Source organism: Pteropus vampyrus, unplaced genomic scaffold, assembly GCF_000151845.1.
Source record: "Pteropus vampyrus isolate Shadow unplaced genomic scaffold, Pvam_2.0 Scaffold11, whole genome shotgun sequence".
In the NCBI taxonomy this organism is placed as follows: Eukaryota; Metazoa; Chordata; class Mammalia; order Chiroptera; family Pteropodidae; genus Pteropus; species Pteropus vampyrus.
Window position 1 is genome coordinate 9,087,049 of NW_011888792.1, and position 20,635 is coordinate 9,107,683.

At 34.2% G+C, this 20,635-nt stretch overlaps 1 protein-coding gene across 1 annotated transcript in view; it reads left to right on the forward strand.

The window, feature by feature from the left end:
• ADGRV1 (adhesion G protein-coupled receptor V1) overlaps positions 1–20,635 on the forward strand; it is a 494,515-nt gene that overhangs the window by 90,046 nt on the left and 383,834 nt on the right. Inside the window, exons 27-36 of the mRNA XM_023522723.1 lie at positions 410–539; positions 3,331–3,411; positions 4,659–4,798; positions 6,373–6,982; positions 10,163–10,378; positions 11,805–12,020; positions 12,724–12,968; positions 14,167–14,348; positions 15,126–15,937; positions 18,119–18,328. Coding sequence (XP_023378491.1) covers positions 410–539; positions 3,331–3,411; positions 4,659–4,798; positions 6,373–6,982; positions 10,163–10,378; positions 11,805–12,020; positions 12,724–12,968; positions 14,167–14,348; positions 15,126–15,937; positions 18,119–18,328 — 2,842 coding nt within the window. The remainder of the gene's footprint in view (positions 1–409; positions 540–3,330; positions 3,412–4,658; positions 4,799–6,372; positions 6,983–10,162; positions 10,379–11,804; positions 12,021–12,723; positions 12,969–14,166; positions 14,349–15,125; positions 15,938–18,118; positions 18,329–20,635) is intronic.

Genomic DNA, 20,635 nt, shown 5'->3' on the forward strand with positions numbered 1-20,635 from the left:
AGAATCAAAATGCTATTATTATGTGCTCAGTATTTAAATTGCTCAGTGATATAATTTGATTAGTTCAAAATATACTTGTTCAAGAGAATTTGGTGCATCTCATTGAATTAATTTATTAAGAATTTGCGGATGTCACCTATTCACATTTCTCATTTACTTGGCCTACATGTTTTACTCAGTAGGCAAATAAGAGAAATAAAAATGTTATCTGCATTGCTAGTTGGAGAATATTTATTTGGAATTTATATTGAACACTGTACATATCTACTTAAGTTTTTTCAATTTTATATTTAACTTATGTTCTTCTGTTTCAGTACTTATAATAAATTGGGACATAGTAAACACATTTTGCACATTTATATATGGAATAATTATAATCTAATAACTAAATCTTTTATTTGTATTTCAGAGTGTTGCTGATACCTTAGAATTTCAACCAGGAGAAAGATATAAATATATTTCTGTTAACATCACTGATAATTCTATCCCTGAATTGGAAAAGTCTTTTAAAGTTGAATTGTTAAACTTGGAGGGAGGAGGTAAGATTGGTGACTCAAAAATATCAAATATTTGCTTGTCCACACAGTATGATGATTGTAGATTCTTTTAAAGAAATGCATTCCTTTGAATTAATGGTACTATTTTTTTTTAAGTGAGCAAATTAAGAGTTTTGGAAAAGAACAGCCTGAATGTTAATAATTGCTTAAGATATGTGGTGGACAATATCTGATGGATCGTTCCTTTTTTGGTAAAAAGAAAATTTCCATCTCTCAACATAAGTTTAGAATATTAGTTTAGAAGTTAATGTTCCACTCAGTTTTATTTACAAATTCTTTTTCCTGTGAGGTTTGATGAAATCTGAGTCAATATCTCTAATGTTTATTATAAGGACACCACCTACTGCAGTGTTTTTTCCCCTTTTTATTACCCATTGGTCTTTTCCTAAAGTAGATGTGCTTTTAGGATGAAGAGGTATACTGAATCACTAAATTAAAGTTGTCATTCATAGTCAGTGCCCCTAAAATCAACTCTCCCCGTTCTTCCTTTTTCCAATTTTTACAGTAGCTCCTTTAAAGCTATCTCCAGGTATAGCACAGGTAAAAACTAGTCCTTTTGGATAATCTATTATGAGGGATTATCAATGAAAGATGTCAACAATACTTTATCCTCAATTCTGATACTCAGAAAGCTCTGATTATCAAAGATTTTTGAGTCAAAATTCATTTCATGGCCAAACTCATCTGCATTGAAGAGAGGCTACTTAAAATTTTTATTTATTCCACTCAGGTTGACTATTTATATATGTTTTTTTGCAGAAGTATTAAATGCGTTTGATTATCAGATGCTACTGAGGTATTATACGTGCTATGTACCGTATCACCTTTATGCATGAAAGAAGTTGAGAGTTGGTATGACATTCATCAGGACATTTTCTTCCATTACAAAACCATTGTCATATGATCTTTATGTTTTGGTAAAGAAAGTCATAGTACTATATAAACCATGCACGGAGAGAGATTGGGTAGGACAAAAATATTGTGTTTTAGGATGTAGTGAGACTTTGGGATAGGATTTCAGATTTCCCCCCAATTTTTTTCCCTGTGTTCCCAAAGCCCAGGCGAAAGCAAAGGAGGACAAGACAGGGAAAGTATTAAACACCACCAGTTTCGTTGACTGCATAACAGTAAAAATATGCTGGAAAACCTGTTTGGCGGTGGCATGTAATAATACCTTTGCTTGTCATTTAGAGATGTCTTCAGATCCCCAAATCATTATTTTTATGACAGGACTTTGTTAATCCAAGGTCACTATAAATTATTTTAAAAGTTATTTGTATCATTTATAGCTAAAAATACTTAAGTAACTGAGAAAATGTTAGTGATCATTACCTAATATTGATTAATAAGGATCATCAAATATTCTTTGGAAATATTTGTGATCATAGTGATACTTGTGATTTTATGTAGAAATATCTTCCCATATCTCTACAATATGCATTGCCATGTATTAATTGGGCATGAGTACTGATTTAAAAACCAGTCTTGCAGTTTCTTAGTAAGTAATAGTGGCCGAGAATCTGGTTATCCTCCCGCCTCCCCACGTGAGTTGAGATTGAAGGTAAAGGGATTTAGACACTGGCCTCCACTCCTTGAATCATGGCCTTGGACTGCCTAAGAAGGGGAATAGTTTGTAGAGCTAAATTCTTCTGAGAGTCAAGGGAGCAACCCTTATTCCATACTCTTCTGTTTATAAAATTGATTCTAAATTACATAGCCACCTGAATAGATGCTTTATGTTAGCCAGAGTACATTACTGTTGAACTTCATCCCTCTTTCTTACAACTTGTGGATAAGCCATGCACTGGATATTTCCTGAAATCCATTTGCCTCTTAAATTTCTAAGACGATTTGAGGTTTTGTGTGCCATCAGTTTTTCATGCCTGGAATATCGCAGTCCTGTTGAAAGGAACAGAAGAGCAGAGCATGTCTTAAACTAGCATGACGGTCAGGGGTGCCAGCAGAAACACATTCATGTGAATGTGGCCTTGTTTATCCTACTCCTTTTCTTTTCCATTGCCTTTCCTATCTTCTCTGTTCGCAAGCATTTGGCAAAATAGTGGTTGGGGGATAAGATGAATTGGAAGCGAAGGTAAAACCACTTCTTTTTATTATAGTCCTTATATCTTGCCAAAGTGCCTTATTTTTTGCAATGTTATTTATTTGATCTTTACAGCAGTTCTGTAAAAAGCCGCACCTATTATAGGTGAGAAAAGTGAGGTACCAAGAGGCTTGCTGAAGGTTTTATAGCTCGTCATCTTTCACAGCCAGGGCTGAAGCAGAGATTTTGAGACTGCTTGCCCAGGGTTCTTTCCATAATGTCAGTTGCAAAAGGGTGATCAAGTCCAAGAATGGTAAATATGGTGGAAATTTGTGTGGCTAGAGGGAAATGTTAGATACATTTCCCTAATTTTGAATTAAGCGCATGTTTACACACACACACACAAATATATGTTTTAAATATTAAAAATGTTAAAAGCAGTTTACATTGCTGTTTGAGTGAAAATTTAAAATGAAATTGGCAGAAATGGAAAATACCAATTACAGCTTACGTGGAGTATTTCCTGAAGCTATGAATGAAATTTTTGCAATTGGTAGCTTAACTAATGTTATACTTATAGCATTTAAAGTATTCTATTTTTTGTGCAAAAATACATATCATTGGGTGAATATTACTGTATTTTCCTCTCTACTGGATATTTTAAGAGCTCTCACTTTTCTCATTGTGTCAATGTGTGTTGTGTGGGTTATGTCTCTGTCTATCCTTGTAAAGTAACTGGACTCTTTAGGGTTGATGGCAGTGGTAGTGGTGATGGGGACATGGAATTCTTCCTTCCAACTGTTCACAAACGCGGTAAGCAGCGATTCCAAAGCCTTTATTTACTTTTCTACATTTTAATTTTTTTTAAGAGACAACAATACTGACGTTATTGATCCTACTATGTCCAGGTCCTTTGTATATTTAATCTCATTAATAATGACAGCAACTTTATGAAGTATTATTTGCTCCATGTTATACTCACCCAGCTAGGAAGTGATCAAGTCAGAATCAAGGCTTTGCCTGCCTCCAGTGCTCAGTCTCCTGTCTGTAGGAGGCTACTGCGGTTTCCTGACTCTAACTGTAATAGGAATTTCGTTCGCATATCATTTAGGACAGTGATTATTGAAAAACATTTTATATAGCTTTGAATACCTAAAAAGAGATAAATAGAACATTTATATTTTCATGTTACATGCATCCATGTGATTTTCTTTACAAGAAGAACCATGAGTCTTTAGATGTAGCATTTAATCAAAACAAATGAGAAAAAGTAATTAAGAAAATAAACTGGGAGAATAAGTTGCCAGTTAATGGGAGGGAATATTGAAAAGAGGATGCTTTTTGAAGTAGATTCATGTACAAAGATGATTCAGCTTTTTACCTCAAATATTTTTTCTTAGTAGGAGAGAATATGTAGTATGCTTGTTTCTTAAGGGAGAACTCTTTCTAAACCTCAAATGCTCCTTTTTTACAATCTTAGGTTTTATATTTTAGTCTCAGACTTCTCAGGGTAAAAAATACTTCTTTAGATCTTTATATCTTTTTAGTTATAAGATTGGACCATTTGGGACCAGGAAGGATAGATCTATAATATCATAATATAATGAAAAATAGGCCTAGAATTAATGCACATTTGGAAAGCAAGAATCCATTCAGTCAGATTGACAAAAGTTGTAGGGAAGCTACTGTTTCATAAAGGTAAGAGTCATTTGGCTCATGTTCTTCTAAGGTCAGCAAAGGTCGTGGGAGACTTTCCTTATACACTCTGTGTGGAAGAATGTTCTCTTTCATAGAGAAGAAAAAGAAAAACTAGTTTTCCTTATTCATCTGCAAATGCTTATGCAGCACTTGTATATCATGTTGATGCCAAAGTAGAGAAAGGTCCTAAAAAGCATGAATATGTGTGGCAACCATTTGTGTGTCTGCCTTTCTTTCTGAAACAGATTAGAAGTACTCAATGAATGGCATAACTCTTTTCAAAACATTGTTCCCTGCCTTTTTCTTTGGTTTGTAAATTACTGATTAACATTTTCTTACTATTTGTTGAAACATTCATGCAGCCAGTCTAGGAGTGGCTTCGCAAATTCTAGTGACAATTGCCGCCTCTGACCATGCTCATGGTGTATTTGAATTTAGCCCCGAGTCACTCTTTGTCAGCGGAACTGAACCAGAAGATGGATACAGCACTGTTATATTAAATGTGAGTACATTTTCCCCTTCCAGTCCTAGATACTATTGTTCTTTCAAAACTGTTTTATTGTATTATGAAGGTGTGCTTTATGTTAGTTTTTTTCTATTAGGTAGAGAGGAATGAGCCTAGTGGCATAAACAATACAAATTGATAATTGAATAGTGATTTGGTGTTTGTCTTTATATTTAGTTTTGCAAATTCATCTTATGATTCTGAAGATTCCTGGCTCGGTAAGGAATGTAATGGAGCTGTTCCACATAGATTTTTATATTAATTAATTCAGATAGGCTGTGGTAACAATGTCTCCAAAATCTCAGTGGTTTGATACAACAGAGACTTGTTTGTCATGAGTGACAAACAAGTTGGCTATCATCACTTAGGGGTTGAGGATTATAGAGAACACATCTCCATAGGTGCTTGTATTTCCATGGAGGCGGGAGGCGTGGATGTGGAGAACTGCATACTTACTCACAGCTTCTTTCTGGAAGCAATTTATAGCATTTCCACTGACACGTCCTTGGCCAAAGCAAGTCACATGACTATGCTAATATTAACTGGTAGAGAATTGCAGTCCTGTCTTATTTCTCTTCCAGAAGGAAAGAAAATCCAAAATGTTTGTGAACAGTAATAATAACAACTGTATATAGTATGTGTGCTTGCATGCACACACATCTCTGTGTGTCTACTCTGCATTGTTCTACTAGGATTCTATTGTTAAATAACTCAGAGGAGCTAGAAGCTTGCTCAGCTTCCTGACTCTATACAAATGAACAAAGATCACTCAAAACATTATCTCTTCTGTACTCGTCTAGCAGATCTTCAGTAAACTGGTGTGGAGTAAATTGAACAACTTTTGCAAGGATGACTAATTATTAAAAAAAGAAAATGTAGAAGAATTACAGGAAAGGATAAAGTTTTATAAAATTCCTGTGTCAAATTTTATTTTGGGTCGACATTTATATTTTAAGAATAAATAAAAATTACTTTAGTTGAGACTTATTTGGAGCATTTTTTAAAGCTTTTTATTCTTCTTAACATATTGACAAAAAGCTGTTTTTTCCTTTGAAGTATTTTATTATAATCTGTCGAAGAGGTCTTTTGGTGAATTTGTTTTTTATATTAAAGATAAAAGGAAATATAATTTGTTTTTAAAAAATGAGTTTTATGCTTCACTTTTCAGGAAAATATTACTCATATATTTCTTACAATGAAGTATATACCATCTTTGTAGTAAATGTAAAAATTTTCATGAATGCTTAAATGTAACAATTTTTTAATTACATTTGCTTTATTATATATATTTTAATTGCAGAAAAGATACAACTATAGGTTAGTTACAAGCTAAAAATGCTCAATAAACCTCTTGTTTCAATGTAACAGTTTTTTTTTTTTAAGTCGGGCTCTCTGAGGGTCTTCTAAAATGGGTACTATGTGGTCCCTGCCTTCAAGAATCTTCTATTTTTGAGAACAGCTTATATAAAATAAAATAAAAATTTAATATCCTCCTATCATTCTGTATTTACAAACATCTAAGTCAGTGGTTTTAATACTTCTTATAATACATTTTAATCAATGTTTTATAGATTATGAGAAGTCATGGAGCTCTGTCTCAAGTAACTTTGCTTTGGAGCATAGACTCTGATCCCGATGGCGATCTTGCCTTCACCTCTGGGAACATTACATTTGAAACTGGGCAAAAAAGCGCCAACATCACTGTGGAAATATTGCCAGATGAAGATCCAGAACTGGATAAGACATTCTCTGTGTCAATCCTCAGTGTCTCCAGTGGCTCTTTGGGAGTTAATACTAATGCCACATTAATAGTTTTGGCTAATGATGATCCTTTTGGGGTCTTCATCTTTTCTGAGCAAAACAGACTTGTTGAAGTTGAGGAAGCAACTCAGAATATCACACTGTCAATAATAAGGTTAAAAGGCCTCATGGGAAAAGTCATAGTCACATATGCAACATTGGATGATACGGAGAAAATGTCTTATTTTCCACCTAATTTAGCCAGGGCAACTCAAGGAACGGACTACATACCAGCCTCTGGATTTGCTCTTTTCAAAGTCAATCAGAGTGAGGCAAAGATTACTATTTCAATTTTGGATGATGATGAACCAGAAAGATCAGAGTCTGTGTTTATTGAACTACTCAACTCTACTTTAATAGAGAAAGTACAGAATCGCCCAAGTAAGTAGCCATCCATTAGTGTGTTGTTGTTGTTATAAGTAAGAATCCTGAAACAATAAATTAAGAATTTGGTATGATAGAAAAATCTATAAAAATAATAAGCTCTAAAAAATTTAGTAAGCTCTAAATTTGAAAGGATCATCTTACAAAAGTTTACAAGATTTAAATGGAAGTGCGGCACTTGAAAACATTAAATCATGTTTGAAAAATCTGTTATATTTCTAGACTAGATTTTCAGAAGTGTCTATGTAATCCAGTGTAACTGACCTCTAGGACAATTGTACCATATATTTTAGCTTCCGAACATTCTGGAATCAATCTGGAGAGTCCAAGGGCAGCCCTGGGAGCAAGAGCCTGAACCTGTCTCACCTAGATTTAATCTGGAAGATTCCTTAACCAACAGAGCTCTTTGTATCGGTTAAAAGCATATGGATCTAGCAACTGCATAAGAGCAGGGTAGAGGGCTATGTGGCAGTAAGAAATCCTGTGAATTTGTGGGTCACTGTGAGAGTTGAGAAGAAGGCACTGGTTGGGGATAAGAATGAGGAATGAGAAGTGACCCTCTTTAGGCAGACGATCTGGTATAGCAACTTCTATTGGAAAGTAGCAGCCATACTTCCTGGGGTTGTGGCTCCATGGCATTGTAGAGAGAGTATGGTAGAGAGTGGGGCTTGAGCTTGTGGAGCTGAAAGCAGTTATTGTGTTATATAGCTTGTTCATTAGTCACATCTTTCTAAGTGAACATATTACTATAGAAAGGTGGGAAGAATCTAGATTTCCTGGAATAAGGGAACAAGTAAAGGAAGAAAGATTGCTGATATTAATTTAAGATCAATTTAATATCAGTTTTAGGATAATATTTATATGAAAGCAAATGAAACCTTTTTAAGGAAACTGGAATTACATAATCTAAAGAGTAAGATTCGAAGATCTGCATGTTGACTGTCTTCTGCCATATCGATTAATGTTTCTTACAAGTAAATTTCTTTACCTTACTGTAACATCTGGATAGATATACTCTATAGTAAGCAACATTCTTGCCCACAGTATAGGTAATTGTAGTCCAAGGTTATAAAAGGAAATTTACTTTATAGGACAACAACTAACATTAAAATTTCGAATAACAGTCAAAGGTAAAATTCTCACACAATACTTCACCCCTTTTTTTCTTAGCAAGATTTACAGTCAGTTAAAATAGCAAATAAACAATCTTATTAATTAATAATTATTTCAAGGAACTCACAGTTTTTTGAGTGAGATAGAAATAAAACCAGGAAGGAGTATCACATATAGCAGTTGCTAGGAGCTGTGGATGCTGCTGTCAGGTAACATGTTCCAGTGTATAATAATAAACTTGGACATAATCATTTTTTGCCCTACTTCCTATGTATAATGCAAAAATATTATGGTACTTAAATATAATATATGTGAAAATTAATACAGTGTCTGGTACATGATAAGCATTCAGTAATGTGAACAGTTATTAATAAGATGGTATATGCAGAATATCAATATCCTGTGGAATGGGAGAAGCAATGGCATATGTTTTATGCTTGATATGTTCCTGGAACCATGCAACATACTTGGGGCAGTTCTGAATAAGCATAAGCTATAATGTAAAATAATTAAAGAACAATTAATTGCAAATCTGTGTGATATTGACTCAAATTTTAATAGACAAAATAAGGGTAGGACCTGGTAGAGTCTCTGTTCCTGTATTCTGAGTGTCATCAACTTTCAGGAGAGCAATATGAGAAGACTGGTGATCACCTGGGGAAGAGCATATGGCAGGATGAGCAATCGTGGAGTGATAAAGGTGTTACACCTGGTTTGATGAGAAATTGTAGATAGGGAGCAAGGGATTAGACAAACTACCCTTATAGGATTCCTCTTGATTGTGTCCACCAGGTACTGGTATAATACTTTAGGTGACTCCCTCACATATTTATGTCTCGGATTCCTCATCTGCTAAGTTCTGACATGTTACCTACCACATAGAGATAGTGTGGGAATTAAATGACTTGATATAAGAAAAGTGCTTAGAACAATGTGAGGTAAAGATTGCACGTTCAGAAAATGTCATCTGTTTCTATAACTCTATGTCACTGCCATTCTTTTCTAATTTAGTTAAATTTAATTGTGTTATATTGATTTATAGTTTCTGACTTTATGATATAATTTAGCATGATCTGGGCCTATATTATTGAAATTAAATGGTGTCGTTACTTGTTTTTAGATTAAATTGTCCGAAAATGTTAAAATTTACTTATTATTGCATACTTCCAAATACCACATTTGATAGAGAAATTCGAAATATGAACTCAAAATTGTTTACTTTTAATAAGAGTTTTTGGATGCTTAATTTATGTTAAAAGTTCGCTTTTTAAAATTGTTTTGGCAAGGGTGCTGGTTCAACTTGAACTTGGAAAATAAATGAGAGTTATTGAAAGGTCCTAAATGACTTCAAAATAAGCTTTGCTCTCTTGAAAACCAGTGGGAAGAGAGCCTTAAAAGTGCTGTGCACACTGTGTTACAGCAGCGTTGAGGTAACATTGAAGCTCTTTTCCAAATGAGACAGTTGAGTGACTGTTAACTAAGAAGCGGCAGGGAGGAACAGGGAGGACAGTGAATCCGCCAGAGAGGCAGTAATTTAACTTAGAGTATGATGATTTGCAGCTTATCTTGGAGGGCAGGACACTAAATTACTCAATTTTGTAACTGAAATGCTGTTTTTTAAAAGTGTTAAAAAAAACTTTTAACACTTTTAGCTGATAGCTAATTAGAAGATCATAATTCTGTAGGTTTCATCATTATCGCTTATAATATTATGTGAAGTGGTGATTTATTATACTCTACTCATGTTTTGCCTTTCGACAAATTTCCAATACTTATTAAAATATCCCTGTAGCTTAACTATTTCTTGGCTAAGGATTCTATAATAAATATCCCTCTAGAATGTAAAACTACAAGAATAGAGACTTTGTGTTTAATTTACTTTCATATCCCCAATCTAGATTAGTGCTGGTACATGGTAATCAACAAATATTATTTGATATAAAGAATAGAGAGAAAACACCAAATGATGATCCCATGTGGCTGAAGGACACTTGCTGAGGCTTCTTAATGACTTTTGGCCAGTTCTTAGAATTTTGATATATTCGATGTTCTTCCATCTTTTAGTTCCAAATTCTCCATGCCTTGGGCCTAAGGTAGAAACCATTGCTCATCTAATTATCATTGCCAATGATGATGCATTTGGAACTCTTCAGCTCTCGGCAGCAGTTGTTCGAGTGGCAGAAAACCATGTTGGACCCATTATCAATGTGACTAGAACAGGAGGAGCATTTGCAGATGTTTCTGTGAAGTTTAAGGCTGTGCCAATAACTGCAATAGCTGGTGAGTAAAGAAATCTAAAACAGTGAAGTGTTTTAGAGGCAAATTTTATCCTTGATTAACAAAGCTACTCAAAGATGTAGTTAGAAAAATCAGCCAGAAAACAATACTACTCCTGCATCTTTTTAAAGGCACAAATCTAGAGCTTTTGTCATACGTTCATGACTCTGATTTCTGTAGAATTTATGAAAACTTAGCAGAATCATATATGAATTTAAAAACTATGATGACCAAAATATGCACAAACCAATGAAAAGTAAACTACAGAAAACATTGTTAGGCTTTCTCTCTGTGTACCTTTTACTTTTTTGAAAGGGATTCATATGTAAATGAACTGAGAAATGCGGGATAAAATGTACAGCCATATGATTGCAGTGCTTGGCAACAGTTTTGTCTCTAGACTCATTTTTCTTGCTTGTTTATTTATGGAGAACATGGAAGAGGCAATTGTTAGCATTAATTATTTTATGTATAAGCAAAAATATTTCACTGCCAAGTGCAAACATTAGGAGACTGCCTTCTTTGGTGGTGCGGTTACAGCATCTAAAGAGAGATTTGCCTAAGAGCAACTCAGTTAGAATCTTTCTAGTATGCACTCAAAGGAACATGAGTGTGAATGGATGGGATAACAGGATTGGTTTTTGAAAAGGCAAATCATCTGGATGTGATACTTGTTTGAAAAGATAATGAACCATGCTCACCTAGTGGTGTGTTTGTGCGTGTGTGCACATACTCACATATTTGAGGTGGGTAGCCCAGAGGAATGCCTGACTGTCTCTAGAGGTCCTTACACATTGACAGATGGTAAAGCTTGTTCTAGAAAATTAGCTCTCAGGCTTCACTGGAAGGCTCTCTCCTTTTCCCAACCACTGTTTGACGATAAACAAAGCCACCCTGATCATTATGCAGTAGCAGCTTTTAATACAATTTGGTAAGAAAATTCACAGTTTCTGACTATAACATTGATGATACTGACATGCCCATATCTCGCAACATTATAATTTATCTCTCCATTGAGATCAGAATTCTAGTTCCTGTTCTTTGTCTTAAAAGTATCGTACACGTTTTTTCTTTTGTAGATAAGGGACTATCTTGCGGTAATGAATGACTATGTCTCTATCTCTAATCTCTGTCTCTATATCAGTATATATATGGCAAATAAAACAAATTATGTATACAATTTTCTAAAAATGAAGGAATGAACTTGAACACCTTCAGAAATCTTTTTCATTGTTTTGTGATATCAGGCCCATTTTTTTTTTTTCCAGCAAAAGAGGTAAAATCTTGTTTAGAATATATTTAGTAAGTGTTCTCAAAAAAGTATTTTGAAATATATCTATAAAATTTGATGCATCATTATTTCCCTAGTAAATGGAAAGTGTATCATATTTTGGAATAAGTCTTAGCATTTTGCTTTTTGTCTTTGTAGGTGAAGATTATAGTATAGCTTCATCAGATGTGGTCTTGCTAGAAGGAGAAGTCAGTAAAGCTGTGCCAATATATATCATTAATGACGTTTACCCTGAGCTTGAAGAATCTTTTCTTGTGCAACTGCTGAATGAAACAACAGGAGGAGCCAAACTAGGGGTGTTAACAGAGGCGATCATTATTATTGAAGCCTCTGATGACCCCTATGGATTATTTGGTAACCAGACTAGTTTATGTCTCTCATTTACTTGTCTGTATAGATCATATAGTTCTTTATTTTTAGAGATGCAGAATCAATTTGATTATGCTTTCTTTTTAACTTGCTATTACTGATAAATACAATGTCTGTCTATACTCATTGACAGTAGTTAGTGGTTATTTAAAAAAAAAATCAACCTATTAGCATACATATGGAAGTCACAAACTTTTAGACTTTTAGGTCAGATCTGGCCCCTAGATATATTTTATGAATCTCAATTATTTAAAGGTTAATTTAATTTACAGAAATTTACAAAAAATATGGATTTCTGGGCTTTTTCAATAAGTAGGAAAATCTGGCAACACTGAGCCCTCTTTCCTGCATAGCTTCCATTGTGGGAGCAAAATAGCAACCTTTGGACCAGGCTTGCACTGTGCAGTTAGCCACAGAGCTCTCTAGACCCACTTCCTTCACAACCGGTTTATGCCTGACCCCTGTGGGCATCTGAGTTTGTGATTTCTGCTTCTATCATAATGAAAAATAATTTAGAAATGTTGGCAGACCTGACCAATTTGTATCACAGCATGTTACTCTGATTTTATGGGGTTTAACTACTTATATTGCTTAAGGGGATAAAAGCAACTGTAGGATGTCAGTTGGTTAGCTTTGTGTTGACTCAGTTTTATTTTGTATTTGAAATGAACTCTACTCTGCCCTTTAGGTTTTCAGATTACTAGACTTATTGTAGAGGAACCTGAGTTTAACTCAGTGAAGGTAAACCTGCCAATAATTCGAAATTCTGGGACACTCGGCAATGTTACTGTTCAGTGGGTTGCCACCATTAATGGACAGCTTGCTACTGGCGACCTGCGAGTTGTCTCAGGTAATGTGACCTTTGCCCCTGGGGAAACCATTCAAACCTTGTTGTTAGAGGTCCTGGCTGACGACGTTCCGGAGATTGAAGAGGTGAGAGGAATGGCTAGTATAGAATGACACTGTAAATCATACCTTGTCTTATAGTGACTAGAACAGATGGCTGTTATTGTGACTTTTATAGAGGATGTCAAATTATTTTTGCAAGAATATTCAAAATATGGAAGTGTGAAAGTGATCCTTTCATAAAAACAAGACTATTTTAGAAGTAGGTCTTATATACCTACGAGTTTACAAGTGGAAAATTTTGTACAATTACATTGTATTTTTCAACATTTTGATTAAATGATTAAATTCATATACATCTGTCATAATTTTTCTACATTTTTCCATATCAACTTTTAATTTGTATCCAATCTCCCTTTTGGCTTGAAGATGGGCCAATCTTAATTTAGATTTTGATTTTTCACTAATTTATTCATTTATTCTTTAACAGTTTTGAGGATTTAGTATGTGACAAATACCATGCTAGATATGTCTGCCTGATACTTATTTTTCATGATGAAGCAGCAAGGTGGAAAATAAAAATAGAGTCTCAGTGGGAGAGTTGATTCATCACTAACACATATTGCCTGAAGATAATTTTATTTTATGAAATTTAAGTAGTATTAAAGCCTGCATCTCATAAAATTATATTTAATAGCATTTATTTTGTAATGGTATCAAATTTTCATAGAAGGGAAGTCTATAAAATTTCATTTGAATGCTAATTATGTCATTATTCACTCCTAAAATGTTAGATATTAGTTAATACCTATAACATTTCTCTTTCCTTCTCTCTAAATTTAGGTGGCATTATAATATGATGTTTTTTAAGTTTGTCAGAGAATTTCCATTTAAGAGAATGTGGGAAATAAAGCATAATAGATTATTCATAAAACATATATGCAATGTTTTCTTTATAAAAACGTATAGGACATGAAAGTATATTATTGAAAACATAAACAAGGATCCTAAAATTGATTCACAGGATTATATAACTGAATATTAAGGAACTTAAACAGCCTGTATTTCTTATGTATGATCATGCAGTAATATTAAAAGTTAATTATAGATTATTCTGTTACATGTTGATTTTGTTAATGTAATGGGAGGGGTTTCTTTGAATCTGTTTATATTACATACCATTTTATTCCTGTATTTACATGGATATATTTGATTTTTTCCCTTGCATCATTCTTCTAATTTGAGAACTGAGATTCTGTTAAAGAAATTTTCACTATATTTTTAGGTTATCCAAGTGCAACTGACTGATGCCTCTGGTGGAGGTACTATTGGGTTAGATCGAGTGGCAAATATTATTATTCCCGCCAATGATAATCCTTATGGTACAGTAGCCTTTGTTCAGTCGGTTTATCGTGTTCAAGAGCCTCTGGAGAGAAGTTCCTGTGCTAACATAACTGTCAGGAGAAGGTATATGAGATGGTTACTTGCGTCTGTGGGGGTGATGGGAATTGTGGGGTTGTGTGAAAGGATCTCTTGCACAATTAAATAATTTAAGTTTGGTGGTTTTTATATAATGTAAATTATTATAATTCGTTAAATGGATTATGCCTGTTAATATAAAGAGTTCATTATATTTATCCTACCTATTATTAGTGAAACGGATTATATATCATTGAGCTCTCTAACTGCAAAAGTTTGTTGCTTTCATCTGTGACTGAGTTAGAACTTATATACAACTGACTTCTAAATTAAAGAACATTCAGATGCTGAAGTGGCTAATTTTCAGGTTCTATTTTTCTGCATTCCTTTTGTGAGGCAGCATACAGTTCACTGAGCTCCTTCAGAAATAGAAAATATGGGGTCTTGGGACCTTGTGTCAAGTAATTACATTTCCTTAAGGTATACTTGTGCTATTATCATCATTACATTGTTTTAGTGAAATCTAGTAATGGAAGTTAATTTTCTAATTTTGTTTAATAATTTTAAAATGAATATAATTTGCCTATCTTACAAGATGCTTGGTTAAAAAAAAGTATTGTTAGATTGAAAACTAGCAACGTTTCCTTACACGCTAAAACAACGTTGAAAGACAAATGTAATTAAGAAACATGATTGTGTTTGTACAAGTATAATATACAATTAAAAAAAGGTGAAATGTGCAATTAGTATTTATCTTCTCTATATGTAGTCCATAGATTGCTTTGAGTGCTTAACCTGTCTTTTAATTGTCACTCCACATTTTAGCGGAGGGCACTTTGGTCAGCTGTTGTTGTTCTACAGTACTTCCGATATTGATGTAGTGGCTCTTGCAGTTGAGGAAGGTCAAGATTTACTGTCCTACTATGAATCGCCAATTCAAGGGGTACCTGACCCACTTTGGAGAACTTGGGTGAATGTCTCTGCAATGGGGGAACCCCAGTATACTTGTGCCACTTTGTGCCTCAAAGAACATGCGTGCTCAGCATTTTCATTTTTCAGCGCTTCCGAGGGCTCACAGTGTTTTTGGATGACATCGTGGATCAGTTCAGCTGTTAACCACTCAGACTTCTGGACTTACAAGAAAAACATGACCAGGGTCGCATCTCTTTTTAGTGGTCAGGCTATGGCTGGTAGTGACTATGAGCCTGTGACAAGGCAATGGGCCATAATGCTGGAAGGTGATGAATTTGCAAATCTCACAGTTTCTATTCTTCCCGATGATTTCCCAGAAATGGATGAGAGTTTTCTAATTTCTCTCCTTGAAGTTCACCTCATGAACATCACAGCCAGTTTTGAAAATGAGCCAACCATAGGACAGCCAAATACTTCTACAGTTGTCATAGCATTAAATGGTGATGCCTTTGGTGTATTTGTGATCTACAGTATTAGTCCCAATACCTCAGAAGATGGCTTTTATGTCGAAGTTCAGGAGCAACCCCAGACCCTAGTGGAATTGATGATCCACAGGACAGGGGGCAGCTTAGGTCAGGTGACAGTCGAATGGCGTGTTGTTGGTGGAACCGCTACTGAAGGTTTAGATTTCATAGGTGCTGGAGACATTCTGACTTTTGCTGAAGGTGAGTGATGGTTCTAAATTTTAATTTGTCCTGGTAAAGGCATCATATTCAATTTTTATGATAATGTTCATAAGAGTTCTTATTTACTGTGTACACTTTTGCTAATACGTAAAAGTACAGTATGGTTTTGAAAAAATAGAAGTTAATTGGCTTGTTAATGGGTGACATGACGTATGTAGGCTGACATGGCCCTGCATATGTATCTTTTCAGTTTATTAAACAAGGAAGAGTTTTAGGGGCTATGTGAATTTTATCCCTTTATATGTGATAGCAGTGCCTTGAAGTAAACAGAGACAAATCTAAGATAGCTCTAATTTTGTCAAGGGAATTGCAAGAATGAGCCATGTATCTACAATGAAACATGTGGCTAAGAAGTGTTGGTTGCTAGAAAAATGTGTATTAACTGGGGAGTATGCATTAGACAAATCAGGAGAAATCTTCAATGAAAATAATTTATAAGTATAAATACTATGGACTTTGGTACTTAATATTAAATTATGTCATGATAGATCAGCTAGATACTGTTCTTAGATGAGATCACTATTGTAAATTTTCATGAACAATAATATATAACTTGGCCAACAAATTAAAATTAGAGTCAGAATCACTGATTCTTTTTCAAGGCTGGTCGATAATTTAATATTTAAAAATTTGGAAAGTACATAGGTTTAAAATAGTCTTCTTTGCATGGGAGAAAGGGTATTTTTACTTAGATCGTTGTTTAAATCCTGATTTGGGCATTTATAGATTCCATATAGTTTTGTAACATAGTGTTTTTCTATTTGAGATGGTAATGTATACTCATAAAAACATCACTATATACTGAAAAATGAAAGAAGTAAATGTTATTCATAATTTTATCTGGGAGCAATTCATTGTATCTTTTATTGTTTAACTTTTTGCATATACTTTTTTTGGAAACTGGGGGTCATGATGCATAAGTAGTATACTTTGAAATATCTAAAAAGCTTTAATTTTTAAAGTAGTATAAACATTTCTGTAGTAGTTATTTCTTAGTAAATTATTTTGGGAATAATGGGATATGATATGTTTGGGGGGGCACAGGTTAGTAATTGGTAGCTTTTTTCCCTATTTCAAAAGATATAATGAAAACTTAATGAGGAGGGAATGGAGATGAAAATTTAAAGTTAGATTTTCCAGTGGCTTTAGTAACAGCAAAGAAAATTATAAAGTCATAGCATTATACAAATTAGTATGACCTTGAATGGTAACTTTAGTGTCACATAAAAAGAACTATATTTTATAGCTAACTTAGATGCTTAGATAATCTATAGTCTTTGAGACAGTTTTGTTACTCTGAATTCATTAAATATACCAGGGTCATGAGAGCAAGCACATGCCTCCATATCCCCTTTCTCTTGCCTTTTCTCACCCTTTTATCCTCTTTCCAGAAAGTGGGTAAGAATTAGGTGAGAGACACCATAGGCTGAAGAACAGAAATGGTGTTGAGTTTAGGGATGTTCTGTGTACTTTGAGGGGGTCCTAGACCAAATTGGAAAGTAAACTGCTTGGCCCTTGTTGCTGTCACCCATCCTTTAAATTCCTCTTTTGCTTCCTTGTCTTTGCTTCATTTCCCCACATCCCGGAAACCAGTATTTGATGCTGTCATCTTATCTAATTACTCAAAGACTCATCTCATTCAGGCTGGTTCTTTCACTCAGAATTTGCCATCTCTTTTCTGTTTCCCATTTTGACCACTTTCTCTAAGTCTTACTCTCAAGGAGGTATTGGTTTGAGTACCTGGTGAAAATTATTCTTAGTAATGCCAAAAAAAGAATAAGATTCCACTCTCCTAGAGGGAGCTATTTCTAGACAGAAGATGCTTAGAAACTCTTTCCCTAGCCAGGTCCAGGCTAAAGACCAGGGATAAAACCCCAATTCTTTGAAATAATTCTACTCTTTAATTTTTTATAATTCAAAGTGTCCTCTACAATCTGCCTATAGTAATAAAATTTTATAGTGGCTTCTATATGGAAAGATATACTGATTAACATACATTTGTTTATAGTGGCACTAATACTGCTCATGGTATTGAACTATTATAATTCACTTAGATATTTTTGCTTCCTACAGTCGAGGTAATTTTGGGACCTTTGTGAATTCTTTATGAATGTTGATGATTTTGTTACTTTGATTTTTATTCCATTAATTTTTTTATAGGTGAAACCAAAAAGATAGCCATTTTAACCATTTTGGGTGATTCTGAGCCCGAAGATAATGAAAGCATCATAGTTAGTTTGGTGTACACTGAAGGTGGAAGTAGAATTTTGCCCAGCTCCGACACCGTTAGAGTGAACATTTTGGCTAATGACAATGTGGCGGGAATTGTTAGCTTTCAGACAGCTTCCAGATCTGTCATAGGTCACGAAGGTGGGTTCCTTTTTTTGATGAGCATATTCATTCTCTTTTCCATTGATGTCATTTTTTGTTTAGTCTTTTAAAGTTTCTGATGTTTTTTATCCTTTCATTACTTTGTAGGGCTGTGTAAGCTAATGTGCATGAAATTCTTTGGGTGAGGGCTGTTGTAGTGAAATGTTGAACTACATTTAAGAGCCTTGTGGATTGATACTTGTGTTTAGCCTGCTGGTGTGATTTAAAGGAAGTTAGTCAAACCTAGGATGCTCAGCTTTCTCATCTGTTAAATAACAGAAAATATGACTTACTTCATAGGTTTCTTTGTGAGGATTAAGTGAAATAATAAATGTAAAGTGCTTAGCATAGTTCCTGGCAAGTATACATGTACTTAGTGGTAGCTGTCGATACTAAACAGTGAAACATTGACTCCCTGTTCAAAACAAATAGTAGTTTGTAGTCATTGAGTATTTTAGCTTGGATTTTGTATTATGTTTATATATTTTATAAACAAAGTGCCAAATAAAAAATTACAAATGCCCTTTTTTCTTTAAAAAACAATCATTTTATCAAATCCTTAATATTTTACATTATATGTAGGGTTTTACATACATAGGCTTTTTTTCATTTAAAACATTATAGTAGTGTTTTTTTTTGTCCTTAAATAAGACTATTTAAGATAAAACTGGTATTTATTGCCTGTTTTCACTGTAGTTCATATTTAGAAATAAAAAAAACCCCTATACCTCAAAAAGATAAGAAATAGAAGGGATATCATTCATGCATTTGGATGTCTGTTTTACAGATGAGAAAACTGAGACAGATTAAGTGACTTGACAACCAGACCACACAGCTAGTTAGTTGCTATGCTGGAAACTAAATGCCTTTTAATGTGTATTACCTTTTACTTTACTCTCAGCTTGCAAGTGTAACTTATCAATGCAAATATCTGAGCCATTTCCCATCATTCTTTCCTTTTATTAATGGTTTAGAATCTTTTGTTGTCAGAGCAACAGTGAGAAAAAGTAACTAAATATTTTCATAAGTTCTATCTAAAGACAGATCATCAACTCTCAAAAAATTATTTGTAACATAATAAAAGTAAAAACTAACTTTAGGAGAAGTTAATCTTCTATAATAATGATAAGAACATCAACTGTTTTCTATGTACCAGGCATTTCCCATCCACTATTTCACTTAATTTTAACAACTGTCCTGTGGAGTAGGTAGAATGATATACACCAGATTTTCACATAAAGAAACTGAACTTTAGGAAGACTATGGCACAGTGTTATTCACGGTAGAGCTTAAACCCAGTGCTGTCTGAATCCAGAGGCCATTCTATAGGGCAGATGGTGAGAACAGACTTTGTTTTGCCTGAATGTATATCTGCTGCACAACTTGACAATGCAGGAACTTTGGGTAAAATATTTCAAGCCATTTGAGTTGGAAGAATACATGAATTTGAATAACACTGTCTGTGTGAGATAAGGAAATTGGTGATAGAATCTGACTTGATTTCTATCGAAATTAGAAGTGGAAATTGGATTTTTGGAGGTAATAGTTGAAATCAGAAAATTTAATAAGATATTTGTGGATAGAGACAGAAAAGCAAGTTGTCAAGGGAGGAGCCATGTAGACCACCAGGCTGGGAGGGATAAAAGGACCTGAGAGGCTGGAAGAGAACAAGATAAGAGTGTGTTTTCATTAGTCTTCAGAAGAAGAGGTAATCAGTATGTCTCATACTGACATGGGCAACAAGAGATTAGATTCCCAAGTGGATTTGAGGAAATAGTAGTAATGAGGAGTTTTAAATGAGAACTTGGGATGGGAAGCAGATATATAGGAAGATGGAAGGACGTACAGGCCTTTAGGCAGCGCTCCTCAGAGCATGGTCCTCAAGCCGATGCCCCGCCACAGAGTGTTTCTACTGGTTTGTGACGATACGTTCAGAAATTGAAATAACCTCTTCTAGAAACTTTTATAACAATTTTATTTTCCTGTGATATCCAAAAGTGATATCAATGAGCTTGTATTTTGTATATGTGTTTTTGCCATTTCACTTATCTAGTCATTCATTGTATTTTACAAAAATGTTAATCTATCATAGAGTGGGCAAACAGAACAAGAAACAAACAAAAACCCCTTGTTCTTCACTGCGTTAAGTTTGAGAAGCACTGCCCTAGGAAATATGTAGTCTATTTATTGGCTCTCAAAGCAAGGAAGAGAGAAAAATGGAGAAAATATATAAAAGAGGAGTATTTTGGATTTGTTTTTGTTTGTTGAAGAAATATAGGAAAGAACATAATCAAGAAGACAATAAAA